Source organism: Vulpes vulpes, chromosome 5, assembly GCF_048418805.1.
Source record: "Vulpes vulpes isolate BD-2025 chromosome 5, VulVul3, whole genome shotgun sequence".
Taxonomy (NCBI): domain Eukaryota; kingdom Metazoa; phylum Chordata; class Mammalia; order Carnivora; family Canidae; genus Vulpes; species Vulpes vulpes.
Window position 1 is genome coordinate 116,399,512 of NC_132784.1, and position 17,098 is coordinate 116,416,609.

The 17,098-nt window shown below is 39.2% G+C and overlaps 1 protein-coding gene across 3 annotated transcripts in view; it reads left to right on the forward strand.

Annotated features, from left to right (window-relative positions):
* Window positions 1–17,098, forward strand: part of SEMA3D (semaphorin 3D) — a 204,354-nt gene that overhangs the window by 149,201 nt on the left and 38,055 nt on the right. For all 3 annotated transcript variants that reach the window (XM_072759789.1, XM_072759791.1, XM_072759788.1), the window contains exons 9-11: window positions 2,668–2,782; window positions 3,989–4,058; window positions 6,615–6,759. In XM_072759789.1, the coding sequence (XP_072615890.1) occupies window positions 2,668–2,782; window positions 3,989–4,058; window positions 6,615–6,759 (330 nt within the window). The remainder of the gene's footprint in view (window positions 1–2,667; window positions 2,783–3,988; window positions 4,059–6,614; window positions 6,760–17,098) is intronic.

The following is a 17,098-nucleotide window of genomic DNA, read 5'->3' on the forward strand; positions in this document are numbered from 1 at the left end:
AACAGCAATTACAGACATGTTTGTTTTTAGAGGGTTATTGTGTGAAATCTATTATGTATTCATTTTCTTCCACTTCTTTGCAGTAATTCTTTGTACTACATAGCATATTATTAAATGACATATAAATGCTTTGGTCTGATATTAAAGGCTTCCTGGATTGCACCCCAATTTCCTTTTATAACATTTTCCTCCCCTGTTTTCATTTTATCCCAATCTTCATCTAAACCAAATTTGTCCTGGGTCTCCATACATGTTCTGAAGTGCTCCACCTATTGTCCTTTCTCTCTAATTTCTAGCACCTAGAATATTTCCTGAATATTCCAATCTATGCATGTCTGAATTCACCTCTCATTTTAAAAATAACATTGAACCTACCTCCACAGCAATGCCTGTCCTCTTTTTTTCCACTACAAAGGCATTTCAAAGGAAACTTAAATTTTTTGGCATTTATCTATACTTTCTAAGGATATTTATCATTTTTATCTTGTATTTTTAGTTACTCACTAATAACCAAACATGTATTATTAAACACCTGATAAGCAGGGCATTAGTAACATGTACAGTAGGTGTTGGATGAAAAGAGTAGGGAGTGTGGTTTCTGGAAAGAATGAATAATTATGAGAAAATCAACTAAATGTTCCTTTGCTATGTATTATCACCATGTGTCAGCAATTCTAAACAGTATCAGTGTCAAAATACTATTGCCAGAAAGGTCTTTTGTTGGTCCAGTTTCCAAACAATTGCTGTACTTATCGTTGAGCTTATATTATGTATCTGCCAACACACATGAACTCAGTTACACATGTGTTCCAAGACTAAGTGCACATCGATTTGGATCATTTAAAATTTAAAACAGAGAGAGACGTAGTGCAAACTGGTGAGGTGCAATTTTTTTGTTCAAGTGCAAACTTTAGTTCATATGTGAAATACTGAATTTAAATGTTCTGAATTTCTTTTTTTCCCCTTTTACATTGTTATAAACCTGAAGAACACATTAAAAAAATAAAAATTATTACTTATTTATACAGAGTTATTACTTACAAGTATTCTGGTGTTTAGCAGAGGGGAAATAAAGTGCGGTTCATGGAGCACCTGGGTGGCTCAGTTGGTTAAGCCTCCAACTTTGGTTTTTGACTCAGGTCATGATCTTGGCGTCCTGGGATCGAGCCCCGAGTCAGGCTCCATGCTCAGGGAGGAGTCTGCTGGAGATTCTTTCTCTCCCTCTGTCCCTCCCCCAGTACTTTCTCTCTCTCTCAAATAAATAAAACAAAATAAAATGAGATTCATTCACTCTGGGTGCCCTGGGATACCCCTGGTGTTAGGTGCTAAGGCTAAGGCTGGCTGCAGCCTGTGGTCTCAGGGACTTCATTGTCTTCTGAGCTCCCCCACAAATCTATAGCTTTCTGAAATTTGCTCTGTTACTAAAATTATATCATCTGGAATTTGGATTTCCACATCACCCAAGATAATACTCAAAGGGCTCTCTGTCTTCCATCCTCTTCCTTTTCTTCCCCCCACTTTCTTGAAGAAGAGCAAGTAATTCTATGACTTTGAATTCTCCTGTTTGGAGTAGTCATTTGCATACTTTTCTGTAATTTCATTTAATTTTCAGAGATTAAAGAAGCCCAGGAAATACAGTTCCTAAATATTCAGAGTTAGTATTTGATAGTGAACTTTTAATTGATCTTATAAAACATACATTGCATGAAGGATAAAAATGTTTATATAATTTACATTTAGATGTAAATACATTAAAGGAAATAGTGACTCTAAAAGTAATTTTTGAAAGTTTAATTTAAGTACTTCCTGTATTTATGTCATGAAACAGTGTCATCTTACTTATTGTAAACATAGCACATCAAGTCCAGCCAGATAACAAATTGTATTAATTTAATGTTCATAGAAACATATTAAGTTAAAAATAAGACACAGATCTTTTTATGCTGAATTATTGAATTTATTTTACTGAATTGATTTAAGTGCTTATGTTTGGTAAGTGTCTAAAGAACATTTTAATGAAATAGTTCAGAGTCAAAGCATAGAAAAACATCAATTAGCATTTAAAACAAGATTGGAAAAAAAATAAATAAAAAAATAAATAAAACAAGATTGGTTTATATGTATGTTTACATTGCCTTATTGCTTAATTGGTAAGGCACTAATTTTGGAAAAAAGACTTTTTAAGTCTATAGGAAGGCATATTTCTAAAGGCTGTATATCATGATCTTCATCATGTGTATAATATACAGGTCAGGGCTGGTATTTATGGAACACATGTTGTCTGGCCCTGTGCTAGGCACTGTACACAGATTTTTCCATTTTAATGGAAATCATCAAAATAAACAATTTCAAGGCATTAGCTATATTTTTTCAATGAGGAAACAGAGACTTGGAGAGTTAAATAGCCCTTTGTTGGCCATGGGACAAAAATATGCAGATGTGAGATTTGACTGCAGGCCTCATTCATGTACTGTCGCCCCACTCACCTCTGCTCATTCAGTAGAGCCCTGTTGTATACACTGTTCATCCAACCATGAGGAAAGCATGCAGTGTTAAGGAGCCTTTTCCTGTATTGGAAAGTTCAAGGCCCTGAATCTGGGCTCCCTGACTTTGTAAACAATGATGTTAACTCTGTATCTTTATTATTTTCCTTTTTCTGTTTTTCAGAATGATGTTGGGGGACAGCGCAGCCTGATAAACAAATGGACAACTTTCCTTAAAGCCAGATTGATTTGCTCAATTCCTGGAAATGATGGAGCCGATACTCATTTTGATGAGCTTCGTAAGTTACAGGCTCCTTTTTTTGTTGTTGTTGTTGTCTTAAAAATAACTTACTGATGAATACATCAGGCCTTTATTTTCGCCCCCAGCATAGCAGAGGACAGCTTGCGGGAGTGTTATTACTGAATTTACACACACACGAAGAACACGGGTGTGCTCCGGGTCTCGGGGCATATTGTCCTGAAGCAATTCCCCTCTTTGTCAGCCTCCTCAAAATTAGGAGGAAACAAGGCTGCAGCAGGAGACAGAGCTGCTGGCAGTGCCTCTGCAGAACCGCCCCTCCTCCTGTGGCCTTCACCTGCGAAGCAGCCGCTCGCAGGCAGCAAGGACTCGTCCTTATTCTGCGGTGCCCTCTGCTGGAGAGCACGGGACTGGGGAACCGGCCCCTCTGACTTGGTGGGAAAAAGAATGCTTGGGCAAGTGTCAGAAGGGCTATTCTCTTTCATATCCCCTCTTTACTGCTCCCAAAGTTAATTCTAGGAGGGTTTTTTCAGTGATATATGAAGTTAGCATCATCAAATCTTATTTTTGGACTATTTTTGCCTTGCAATGTGAAAATGATTTTACCATTGAAGGATTTTGCCATATGGTATTTAAAGTATATTATATGTTCAAGTCTATTATATGTTCAGTTTTGACGGTGGATCCCCGACGTTACAGGTAAGCGTGCTCACATCTCCAACGACCTTACAGTGGATGTTATTTACACCTCCCTTGGTGTTGGTAGTGCTCAGGTAGTAACAAGGTATTGAACAAGTAATTACAGACGTCATTCTGCACAGTAACGTGGGTAGCTATTTTTATATTGCTAGCAAGTAGGTAATTGAATTATTAGTAGGTTGGCACAGTTACAGGACAAGAATTTTTTTTACATTGGAGGGTTAAAACAATGTATGTTTCTAATTTCTATTCTGTAAGAAATCACATACCTCTGACTGGAAATAGTCATGGAGATTAGCAAGCGAATCATCCCATTTGCAGGGGATGGGAGTAAACACCCAGGAAGTGAGACACCCAGTGCAGTGGCACATAGCTAGAGAGAAAACCAGTCTTTAGCCCCTAATTTCTGATGTCATAATAGAATGACTCTCACTGTTATGTCAATTTTACATATTGTTAGAGTCTCAGAAATACTGTATTCTTAAAGAAAAGGCAAATATGTAATACTGAAATATAAAAATATAACGAATTTTTTTTCCATTAATAGAGGATATTTACTTGCTTCCCACAAGAGATGAAAGAAATCCTGTAGTATATGGAGTCTTTACCACAACCAGGTATGTTTAAAAAAATGCTTGTAATTCTTCTATACAATTGTAATGTACATGTAAAGAAATAGTTATGTGCTTCTTTGTCCCTTCTTTTTGTGTGAAAAAAACCACATTTTCATTTTATTTTTTCACTTAGTGTTTCCTAGAAATCTTTTAATATCAACACATAAAATGTCTCTTTGTTCTTTTTATAGCAACAGAGTAGTCCCATATCAATTACCATAATTTATTTAGTCAGCTTCCTATACATAAACATCTCCATTGTTTCCAGGGCGTTGGTGGTGTGCATAATGCTTCAGTGCCTAAACTAGTACGTATGGCTGTTCTCTGCGTGAGCTAGAACCAAAGCTGTTCTCTTAGTATCCACTCTTGTATTTTTGTCCTCTTCCGATATAATACTGTCCCGTACTTGTCACTGAGACTCTGTGATTTCCTTAAAAGTCGTCCTAGCATCCACGAAGCTTTCTCAAAGATTATATGGACCTTACATAATTTTATTTAATATTAATTTAATTTAATTCTGTAACTTACATTTGAACATGGGACACTTTTATTCTGTTACATATTACTGCCTGCAATACCTTTTTTGAACTATTTTTTTACTTCTGCAGCTCTGCAATTGCTGTGGTTTATGTTGATACTAGTATTGGAAGAATTGGCAATATTGGTATTGGTATAAGAGAAATGGGCTTACCGCCTCCTTTTGAATAAATTATTAAAACAGTTTGTAGGCAATTTATAAGTCTTTTCTGTGGCATTGCTTTCAATCAGTTTACCTCACACCTTATACCAATTGTGTCAGTTCAGAAGATAGCAGAAAACAAAATGTGATTTCGATAGAGAATGTGAATATTTACTTATATTTTTTAAAGACTATTTATTTATTCATAAGAGACACACAGAGGCAGAGACACAGGCAGAGGGAGAAGCAGGCTCTACACAGGGAGCCCGATGTGGGACTCAATCCCAGGACCCCAGGATCACGCCCTGGGTGAAGTCAGATGCTCAACTGCTGAGCCACCCAGGCGACCCAGAGAATGTGAATATTTAAAATGAAAATAAGGAAGATAGCCTAAGAATGCTGCTCTTTGGATTCCATTTTTCTGCTAATTTATATCTGAGCTAAAAAGATGCAGGAAGAACAAGTGCCTGTAGTTACTCAAGTTAAGTATCTCAGCGCTAGTCCTCTTGGCATCTTTCCATCTTCAGAACTGTCTTTGAAGTCACTGTGTGTTCCGCACACAAGGCATAGACATGTGCCAGGGAAATATAGCCCCAAGATAGTTATCGTTTTTCTCCTACCAAGTTTTCTGCCCACCCAGAGTGCGAAGTTACAAGTCAACTCTTTGTTCTGGGTGTACTTTATTATTCTATTTTTAATGCCGCCCCGAGGACCGAGATAATGTTGGGAAGCAGTGCCACATCCATTGTCCAATAAAAAGATGTAAGTAATCTGCAACAAGAGCAACACCATAGAGCATGATGCATTATTCCTTTAAAATATCCTGGCCAGAGGATGTGATTTTTATGGGGGCATTACCTCCCTTCTTAGCAGCTAGTTTCCTTCCAGCTGCCTGTTTGCCATCAGCTCCCACTGTTTCCCGTTAATGTCATTCCAAGAATATTAATGATTGAGTTACTTGTGCTAGAGAACCCTTGGCTCACTTGGGTAGTGCTGGGATGATATGTCTCTTAGATTGTAAAGGATGATCTCAGTTTTATGAACAGGAATACCTGAAAGTTTCAGATGCAGAGAAAATGTCTTTTATTTTCCAGAAATTAAAAAAAAAAAGAAACATCTGATGACAGTGTTAACAGTTTTCACCACTAATTTGCAAAAATTTGTGGAATTCCCATGGAGCTTTTCCACTTCTTAATTATGTGTTCTCCACTCCTGTGTGATTAAGATTATTTTTAAGTAGCAAATAAGTTGCATACATCAAGAAATTCAGAAATTCAGGAAGAAGCACAAAATAGCTTTAACATTTTTTTAAATTAGTAAAAGTTGTATAAGGAAGTTATTAATAGCCAATATTTATGGACATTCACTCACTTTAAGAAAACATAAATGAGATATTTATTGCTTATGTGTCTAAAGTGTTCCTCTATAAAAAATAGGTAATGTAACTTCTTTATTTTATAAGGTTTTAGAAGGCATTACACTGTAAGACCTTCAAATAAAATTCAAAAGCATGTATATAAATGTAATACTCTTTTTTTGCATGTTTCCTTCTGTCCTCCAGTTTTTCTAGGTGATTCCCACGTATCCATCAGGTGTCCCTGTAGATGCCACCTACTGTCTGAAAGCTTAACAGGCAGCCGTGTATGGGGACCCGTCTGTGTGCTTGCTTCGTTTACTATAATTATCTGCAATGTAACTGCTATCACACTCTTGTCGGGATTACTTGGTTATAAGCTCCTTAAGGACAGCCACACGTTTTGTCTGCAGCACTTATTAAATGGAATGTGCCGCTTAAGCTTGTCCACACACGGTTTATCTTCTCAATAAACGTCCAGTGTCTGATGTACAGGGAGTGATTAGATCATGTTGCTGGTTTTCAGCTCCATCTTCAGAGGCTCGGCGGTTTGTGTGTACAGCATGGCTGATATCAGAGCAGTTTTCAATGGTCCTTATGCTCACAAGGAAAGTGCAGACCATCGCTGGGTGCAGTACGACGGGAGAATTCCTTATCCCCGACCTGGCACAGTATGTATCCAATTTGATAATCACATTATTTTCTTAAGCCAATATCCTCTTCCTAATTCTAACAAACGATGCTATTCACCACAGCAACATGTACTGTGGTTTTAAAAATACCTATTACCCGTTCACAGTGATGTATTAGCACTTCCATCCTTCACTGGAACTTAATGTTTTTCTTCTTTTGAATAAGAGCTTTAAGTAGTAAAGGAAACAATGGATTATATCCTAAGGAGCAGGCTATGCTGATCCCATGTGCTTATCCTCAGTGAGTCTACATAATAATCAAGATGATTTAACATCTAGAATGACAAATATTCCAAGTTAAATGAAAATGTCAAATAAGTATTTATTTCCCACATACAGCTCTCTATATAGTTAGAGTCTTCAGGTCCTCATTTCCACTTTTAAAAGACCACAACAATTACAATGGTTTATTTATTTCTTTATTATGTTGCATCTGTTAAAAAAAGACTTTACACTGTATAATCTGTATTTGCACTATAAATGGAAAGTTTTTGTTTTGTTTGTTGTTGATGTGATTAAAACAGTTTAAGTTGTTTAAATACTTTAGGACTAGCTGATCGATCTAATAAAAAGAGATAAATGCCTTTTTTTCACTCAAGATTCAGTATGAATATTTCTACCAGGAGGTCTAAAATATTTATCAAAATAAGTAAGTCAAAAATATTGACTTAATCCATCCAATTCTCCTAAATTTTGTCTCTTCATATGTTTGTTCTTAAACAGGACACAGTTGATAGCCAGGCTTTCTGAATTCTCTTTTCATCTTCTGGTTACATAACCTAATTAAACTTGGGAAACACACTTTACAACTATGTCTATTTTCCCTTTCATAATTCTCTAATAGAAATATGTTTCAAATATGCTTTCTGGACTAATTATAAGGTGATCACACTTTTGTGGAAAAAATATCTAGCAAATAATATGATTTTTTAAAAGTCATTTATTTAAATTCAATTTAATTAACATGGAATGTATTATTGGTTTCAGAGGTAGAATTTGGTGATTCATTAGTGCGTATAACACCCAGCGCTCATTACATCACGTGCCCTCCTTCATGCCCATCACCCAGTTACCCCATCCCCCACTCCTTCCCCTCCAGTGACCCTCAGTTTGTTTCCCAGAGTTAAGAGCCTTTTATGGTTTGCCTCCCTCTCTGTTTTCATCATATTTTATTTTTCCCTCCCTTCCCCTATATTCATCTGTTTTGTTTCTTAAATTCCACGTATGAGTGAGATCATGAGGTATTTGTCTTTCTCTGACTGACTTATTTCGCTTAGCATAATACCCTCTAGTTCCATCCACGTCATTGCAAATGGCAAGATTTCATTCTTCTTGAAGGGTGAGTAATAATCTATTGAAGATACATAGTACATCTTCTTTGCAGGATTCACTTTTTCATTTTCTTTGAACATCAAAGTGTACTCACTTGTCTTATTTATTTCTTCAACAGTAATGTAAGGTGTAGGTTAGGGTATGCAGGTAAAGGTTCTACAAATCTTAACTTCATAATGATTCTAAGAAACAAGAGCTATTGATGTTGGTTCCATTTTACAGATGAGCAATCTCAGGCACAGATAGGTGTAGTAACTTGCACAAGGTCACAAAGCTAATGAGTGGTATACCTGAATTTTAAATCCAGATACTCTGGTAGCAGAGTCCAAGCTCTTAGTCTTTGTACTATGATATATTAATTTTTTTATGTTAAATTATATTTATTTTAATCTTCGATAGAATATCTTTTACTGAATATATATTCTATATACATGTATACTGAACTGTAGTGTATGTATATATATATGTACATATATATATAAAATGAATATATGTAGAATTTCAACTTATATTATACATATCTGGGGCTTTTTTGAGGAGGACAGTTAAAATTCGCAGGGAACTCTAGCTGAGGAAATTTCACCATACTAGAACTATAGGGTTAAGTATCATGGACTATCATGTTCTGAGCTGTTTCTACATGAGTTTGTTTTTAAAAAAAATACTATGACTATTCAGGCCATTAAATTTTTTTTTCAGTTATCTGGATGTTACTGGAGAACTTAGGACTAAAATCATCTACATTTTAATTGCAAAATATCAGTTTTTTAGAAGGGAGGAGGAGCTGAGGGGGAGGAAGAGATAATTTTAAGCAGGCTCCAGGACCAGCATGGCTGATGTGGGGCTCGATCTCATGACCCTGAGATCACAACCTGAGCCAAAATCAAGAGTCAGACCCTTAACCAACTGAGCCATGTGGGTGCCCCTACAGAAAATAATTTACATACATATATATAGTATCTGATTCTTATAATACTAAAGAATTAAAATTAACAATGAAAAGGATCACATGCCAATGCATCCAGATTACATATTTTTTCAGGTGACAGTGTAGGTTAGAAATGCTGCTGAGAGGGTTGTTGTCACCATTTCACTGCTCCTGCCTGAAGAGCCATGAAAATGCCATACAAGGCTTAAAGACGAATCACAGGTCACAGGATTCTCCTCATGAGAACACAGCCACTGCTCTGAAAGCTGAACAGGTGACCTCCCCTCAACCCCATAGTAATGCATAAAAGTCAGTGAGGAGAGTTCTTCATCAATGAGGAAAGAAGCAGCTCATCACACTAAACATACCAGTTTTTGCTTTATTTCTTTCTTTTTAACAACTTAGAAATGGAAAAATATCCGGTGTAAGAAAGTGCCATTTATCAGAGTTCTTCCTTTATCTTTCCAAACATCAGTATTTCTCATGAAATTCCTAAACTTTATTAAATGTGTAAACACATTCACATCTGTAGCAAAGCATTGAGAATTATGCCTTGTGACTAGAGACCGTCCCCAACTGATAAAGGTTTGAGTTCTGATTTTTTTTGACTTTATGATGGTGCGAAGGAAATGCATATTCAGTAGAAACCACACTTAGAATTTTGAATTTGGGTCTTTCCATGGGCTACTCATATGCAGCACGAGAGTCTGGGGAAGCTGGGGGGGGGAGGGCAATGAGCTGCAGCTCCCCATCGGCCGCACCATCACAAGGGTAAACAACCCACACACTTAAAAACATTCCATTTTTCATTTTAGTACAGTATTCAGGACGTTACATGAGATACTCAACACTTTATTATAAAATAGGCTTTGTGCTGGAAGAGCGTGCCCAGTTGCAGAGCACGGTGAGGGTCCCGAGCCAGGCTGGGCAGCTAGGCTACGCTGCCATTTGGCCAGGTTACGTGTAGTAAAGGCACTTTTGACCTAACGATATTTATGACTTACAATGGGTTTATTGGGAAGTCCCCCCACTGCAAGTCAAGGAAGATCTGTAAACTTTTACTCATAGCCCAAACTCGGGCCCATATTGGTAATGGAAACAGCAAGACACTCCAGAAAGTCTCCAGCAGAACAGTACTGTCTTTGATCGGGAAGATGGTGTCCTTTCCATAGAACTAGACACATGAAAACGACTATACTCGTCACTGTCAGAAGCGGTTTATTTTGCTTTACGATTTTGTTTAAAAGCGAGGTTCTTTCTTGGTATGCAGTGGTAAGAGTGGGGTTAAATTTAACACTGCTTGAGGGATCCCTTGGTGGCTCAGCAGTTTAGCACCTGCCTAGGGCATGATCCTGGGGTCCTGCGATCGAGTCCCACGTTGGGCTGCCTGCGAGGAGCCTGCTTCTCCCTCTGCCTGTGTCTCTTCTTCTCTGTGTCTCTCATGAATAAATAAGTAAAATCTTTAAAGAAAAATTAACACTGCTTGACTCCAAATTACATGCCATTAACCTCCACAATCTACCTTCATTACCACCTCCCCTTCCACTACCCTTTGTTTATATCCCTGAGTTAGGAGACACTCATGGTTTGTCTCCCTCTGTAACTTTTCCCACTCAGTTCCCCTCCTTTCCCCTATAATCCCTTTCACTATTTCTTATATTCTCAGTATGAGTGACACCATATGATGATTGTCCTCCAATTGATTTACTTCACTCAGCATAATACCCTCCAGGTCCATCCACATCAAAGCAAATGGTGGGGATTCGTCCTTTCTAATGGCTGAGGAATATCCTGTTGTTTATATAAACCACATCTTCTCTATCTATTCATCTGTCGATGGGCACCGAGGCTCCTCCCCCAGTTTGGCTATTGTGGACATTGCTGCTGTGAACATTGGGGGGCAGGTGTCCTGGTGTTTCACTGCATCTCTATCTTTGGGGTAAATCCCCAGCAGTGCAATTGCTGGGTCATAGGGTAGCTCTATTTTTAACTCTTGGAGGACCCTCCACACAGTTTTCAAGAGTGGCTGCACCAGTTCACATTCCACCAACAGTGCAGAGGGTTCCGCTTTCTCCACATCCTCTCCAACATTTGTTGTTTCCTGTCTTGTTAATTTTCTCCCTTCTCACTGGTGTGAGGTGGGATCTCATTGTGGGTTTGATTTGTATTTCCTTGATGGCCAGTGATGCAGAGCATTTTCTACGTGCTTGTTGGCCATGTCTATGTCTTCCTCTGTGAAATGTCTGTTCATCTCTTTTGCCCATTTCATGACTGGATTGTTTGTTTCTTGGGTGTTGAGTTTAGTAAGTTCTTTATAGATCTTGGATCCTAGCCCTTTAACTGATGTGTCATTTGCAAATATCTTCTCCCATCTGTAGGTTGTCTTTCAGTTTTGTTGACTGTTTCTTTTGCTGTGCAGAAGCCTTTTATCTTGATTAAGTCCCAATAGTTCATTTTTGCTTTTGTTTCTCTTGCCTTCATGGATGTATCTTGCAAGAAGTTGCTGTGGCCAAGTTCAAACAGGGTGTTGCCCATGTACTCCTCTAGGATTTTTATGGATTCTTGTCTCACATTTAGATCTTTCATCCATTTTGAGTTTATCTTTGTGTATGGTGTAAGACAGTGGTCTAGTTTCATTCTTCTGCATGTGGCTGTGGAATTTTCCCAGCACCATTTATTGAAGAGACTGTCCTTTTTCCAGTGGATAGTCTTTCCTGCTTTGTCGAATATTAGTTGACCATAGAGTTGAGGGTCCACTTCTGATTCTCTGTTCTGTTCCATTGATCTATGTGTCTGTTTTTGTGCCAGGACCATACTGTCTTGATGATCACAGCTTTGTAGTACAACCTGAAATCCAGCATTGTGATGCCCCTGGCTCTGGTTTTCTTTTTCAACATCCCTCTGGATATTCGGGGTCTTTTCTGATTCCACACAAATCTTAAGATTATTTGTTCCAACTCTCTGAAGAAAGTCCATGGGATTTTGATAGGGATTGCATTGAATGTGTAAATTGCCCTAGGTAACATTGACATTTTCACAATATTAATTCATCCAATCCATGAGAATGGAATATTTTTCCATCTCTCTGTGTCTTCCTCAGTTGCTTTCAGAAGTATTCTGTAGTTTTTAGGGTATAGATCCTTTACCTCTTTGGTTAGGTTTATTTCTAGGTATCTCATGCTTTTGGGTGCAATTGAAAATGGGATTGACTCCGTTCTTTCTCTTTCTTCAGTGTCATTGTTAGTGTATAGAAATGCCACTGATTTCTGGGCATTGATTTTGTATCCTGACACACTGCTGAATTGCTGTATGAGTTCCAGCAATCTTGGGGTGGAGTCTTTTGGGTTTTCTATGCACAGTGTCATGTCATCTGCGAAGAGGGAGAGTTTGACTTCTTTGCCAATTTAAATGCCTTTTATTTCTTTTTGTTGCCTGATTGCTGAGGCGAGGACTTCCAGTATATGTTGAATAGCAGTGGTGAGAGTGGACATCCCTGTTATGTTCCTGATCTTAGGGGAAAGGCTCCCAGTGTTTCCCCATTAAGAATGGTATTTGCTGTGGGCTTTTTGTAGATGGCTTTTAAGATGCTGAAGAATGTTCCTCTATCCCTACACTCTGAAGAGTTTTGATCAGGAATGGATGCTGTATTTTGTCAGATGCTTTCTCTGCATCTATTGAGAGGACCATATGGTTCTCGTTTTTTCTCGTTGATATGATCTATCACATTGATTGCTTTACGAGTGTTGAACCAGCCTTGCATCCCGGGGATAAATCCCACTTGGTCATGGTGAACAATCTTCTTAAAGTACTGTTGGATCCTATTGGCTAGTATCTTGGTGAGAATTTTTGCATCTGTTTCATCAGGGATATTGGTCTATAATTCTCTTTTTGGTGGAGTCTTTGTCCAGTTTTGGAATTAAGGTGATGCTGACCTCATAGTACGAGTTTGGAAGTATTCTGTCCCCCTCTATCTTTTGGAACAGCTTTAGTAGAATAGGTATTGTTTCTTCTTTAAATGTTTTGGGTTTTTGTTTGTTTGTTTGTTTGTTTGTTTTTACTGAAGTAAAAATTTTACTGGGTAACCTCACAGTGCCAGACTGGTTGACATATGGCTCCACTTTCTACTATAGACCACTGTAGGGTTGAGGCAGGGGTTGGACAGGTCTTTTAAGACAGCTCCCAGACCATGTGGAACAGGGTGGGCAGCTCAAGTGGTATCTCTGTTGATTCAGGGTAGTTTGAGGGGTAGGGACTGGCTCCAGGATCCCAACGTTCTGGGAAGAAGCTGCAGGTTCTGGACCACATTCCTCAACTGGGCCTGAGTATTCTCCATCTCAGCCAGGTAGTGCTCCAAACTTCGCAGCTGGTGATCCTCACTGCTTGGAGAGCCACTTTCTTTAAATGTTTGATAGAATTCCCCTGGGAAGCCATCTAGCCATGGACTTTTGTGTCTTAAGAGGGGTTTGATGACTGCTTCAATTTCCTCCCTGATTCTGGCCCGTTCAGTTTTTCTATTTCTTCCTGTTCCAGTTTTCGTAGTTTGTGAGTTTCCAGAAATGCATCCATTTCTTCTAGATTGCCTAATTTGTTGGCATACAGCTGCTCATAATATGTTTTTAAAATTGCATTTCCTTGGTATTGGTTGTGATCTCTCCTCTTTCAGTCGTGGTTCATTAATTTGAGTCTTGTCTTTTTTCTTTTTAATAAGGCTGGCTAAGGGTTTAACTATCTTATTAATTGTTTCAAAGAACCAACTCCTGGATTTGTTGATCTGCTCTACAGTTCTTCTGGTCTCTATTTCATTGAGTTCTGCTCAAATCTTTATTATCTCTCTCCTTCTGTTTGGTGTAGGTTTTGTTTGCTGTTCTTTCTTCAGTTCCTTTAGGTGCGAGGTTAGCTTGTGTATTTGAATGTTTTCCAATTTTTTGAGGGAGGCTTGTATTGTGATGTATTTCCCTTAGGACTGCTTTTTGCTGTATCCCAAAGATTTTGAATGGTTGTATCTTCATTTTTATTAGTGTCCGTGAAGTTCTTTCATGTTTGAATTTTTTCCAAATTTCTTCTTGTGATTGAGTTCTAATTTCAAAGCATTGTGGTTTGAAAATACACAGGGGACAATCCCAGTCTTTTGGTATTGGTTGAGACCTGATTTCTGACCCAGGATGTGGTCTGTTCTGGAGAAAGTTCCATGTGCACTTGAGAAGACTGTGTATTCAGTTGTGTTCAGATGCAAAGTGTTGTAAATATCTGTGAAATCCATCTGTTCCAGTGTATCATTTAGGCCCTTGTTTCTTTGGTGATGTTGTGCTTAAAATATCTGTCATTTGCAGAAAGTGCCGTGTTGAAGTCTCCCAGTACTAGTGTATTGTTATCTAAGTATGTCTTTGTGTTGATTATTAATTGATTGATATACTTGGCAATTCCCACATTAGGGGCATAAATATTCGTGATGTTAGGTCTTCTTGTTGGATAGACCCTTTAAGTATGATACAGTGTCCCTATTCATCTCTTACTACAGTCTTTGGGATAAACTTTATCTGATATTAGGATTGCTATCCCTGCTTTCTTTTGAGGACCATTTGAATGGTAAATGGTTCTTCAACCTTTCATTTTCAGGCTGGAGATGTCCTTAGGTCTAAAATGAGTCTCTTGTAGACAGCATATAGATGGGTCTTACTTTTTTTGTCCAGTCCGATATCCTGTATCTTTTGATGGGATCATTTAGCCAATTCACATTCAGAGTAACTACTAAAAGATATGAATTTAGTGTCATCATAATACCTATTCAGTCCTTGTTTTTGTGGATTATTTCTTTGGGCTTCCTCTTTCTTTTACAGGGTCCCCCTCAATATTTCTTGCAGAGCTGGTTTGGTGGTCACATATTCTTTCAGTTTCTGCCTGTCCTAGAAGCTGTTGTCTTGTCCCTCACTGCGTTAAGAATTTTTTCTTTAGGGCAATCTGGTGGCTTAGCGGTTCAGTGCCGCCTTCAGCCCAGAGCGTGATCCTGGAGACCTTGGGATCAAGTCCCATGGCAGGCTCTCTGCATGGAGCCTGCTTCTTCCTCTGCCTGTACTCTCTCTGTGTGTCTCTCATGAATAAATAAATAAAATCTTAGAAAAAAAGAATTTTCTCTTTATCTTTGAAATTTGCAAGTTTCACTATTAAATGTCGAAGTGTTGAATGGTTTTTATTGATTGGGGGGGGGGGTCCTCTCTATCTCTTGGATATGAATGCCTGTTCCCTTCTCCAGATTAGGGAAGTTCTCAGCTATGATTTGTTCAAATATGCCTTGTGGTTTCTCTCTCTCTCTCTCTCTCTCCCTCTCTCCCTCTCAGCCTCTTCAGGAATCCCAATTATACATAGGTTCTTCCTTCTCAGTCTATCATTTATTTCCTGAAGCCTTTCCTCGTGGTCTCTTAATTGTTTTTTTCTCTTTTTTCCTCAGCTTCCTTCCTTACCATCAAGTTGTCTTCTGTGTCACTCACTCTCTCTTCCACCCTATTAACCCTCATTGTTAGGACCTCCAGTGTGGATTGCATCTCATTTAATCTATTTTTAATTTTGACCTGATTAGATGTCAATTCTGAAGTAACAAAGTCTCTAGAACCTTTTATGCTTTTTCCAGAGCAACCAGTAGCTTTATAATTGTGCTTCTGAATTGAATTCCTGACATCGTATTAAATCCATTCTGTAACTCTGTGGTGGAGTGTACCGTTTTTGCTTCATTCTTTTTTGGTGAATTCTGGTGATGCCACCCCCCCACCCTGCTGGGTGCTGGGCTCAGGGGGAGCTGTGTACCCCGTGAGGCCCCTATCCCCCCCAGGTGCCGGGCTCAGGGGGGGCTGTGTACCCCGAGGCCCTTGCACCTGTCACCTGTCTGCTGCCCCGGGGTCCCGGGGTTGGAAGCAGGTGGCGTCTGAGGTCGGGCCCACCCCAGCAGGCTACTTGGAAACTTGGCGTCAGGAAGATATTTTGTTTTTTAAGGTTGTATTTATTTATTTGGGAGATTGAGAAATAGGGAGGGGGGAGGGAGGGGCGGTGCGGAGGCTGTGGAGGGAGGGTGGAGGCCCCCGTTGAGCCGGAAACTTGGGCGCTGGGTCCCCAACGAGCCCGTGACCTGGCCTGAGGGTCATGGCTGAGCCGCCCAGGTGCCCCCAGGAAGATTTCTGAAGGCGGAAGGTTTCAATTAGAAAAAGTCTACTTGGGGAGATCCCTAGGTGGTTGAGCGGTTTAGCGCCTGCCTTTCTTTGGTCCAGGGTGTGGTCCTGGGATCTGGGATCGAGTCCCACATCGGGCTCCCGGCATGGAGCCTGCTTCTCCCTCTGCCTGTGTCTCTGCCTGTCTCTCTCTATATATCATGAATAAATAAATAAAATCTTAAAAAAAAAAAAAAAGAAAAAGAAAAGGTCTACTTGGTAGTTGCGGTGTCTGTGGATGAGGAATGTCCTCATTTGTGCCCAAGTGGTAAAGGTTAGCAGGTGCTCACTAGGGAGCCAGGTTCAGATTGTAAGCCATTGTTCCCTTATCAAAAAGGTGAGAAGAAAGTGCTTTAAAAAATTTTTATGCTGGTAGAAGCACTCAATGCGAGGTCTATACTTTTAACAGATTTTTAGGTGCACAGGACAGTATGGCCTGCAGATGACGCTGAGCAGCAGGCCTCTGGAACGTGTTCTCTTCCAGAAACTGGGTACCTGTTACCAGTGACCTCCCAGTGTGCACTCCCCCGCGCAGGCAACCGCAGGGTTGTCCTTTGCTTTTAGGAATTTGGCCGTGTTTGTAAGCAGAGGTTTGCACTTCTATTTACCTCCTGGACTAATTTACTTCACTTGGCATAATGGGCTCTAGGTTCTTCTATGCTGGCGCCTACTAAAGGGCCTCCTTCCTTTTTAAGATTGAGTAATATTCCTTCCTATGTATCTATTACATTTTTTAGCCTGTTCATCAGTTGATAGACATCTAGACTGTTTCCACCTTAAGTCTTAAGGTTCCTCAAAATATGAAAAATAGAACTAGCATAGGATCTGGCAGTATCACTCCTGGGTATTTATCCAAAAGAAA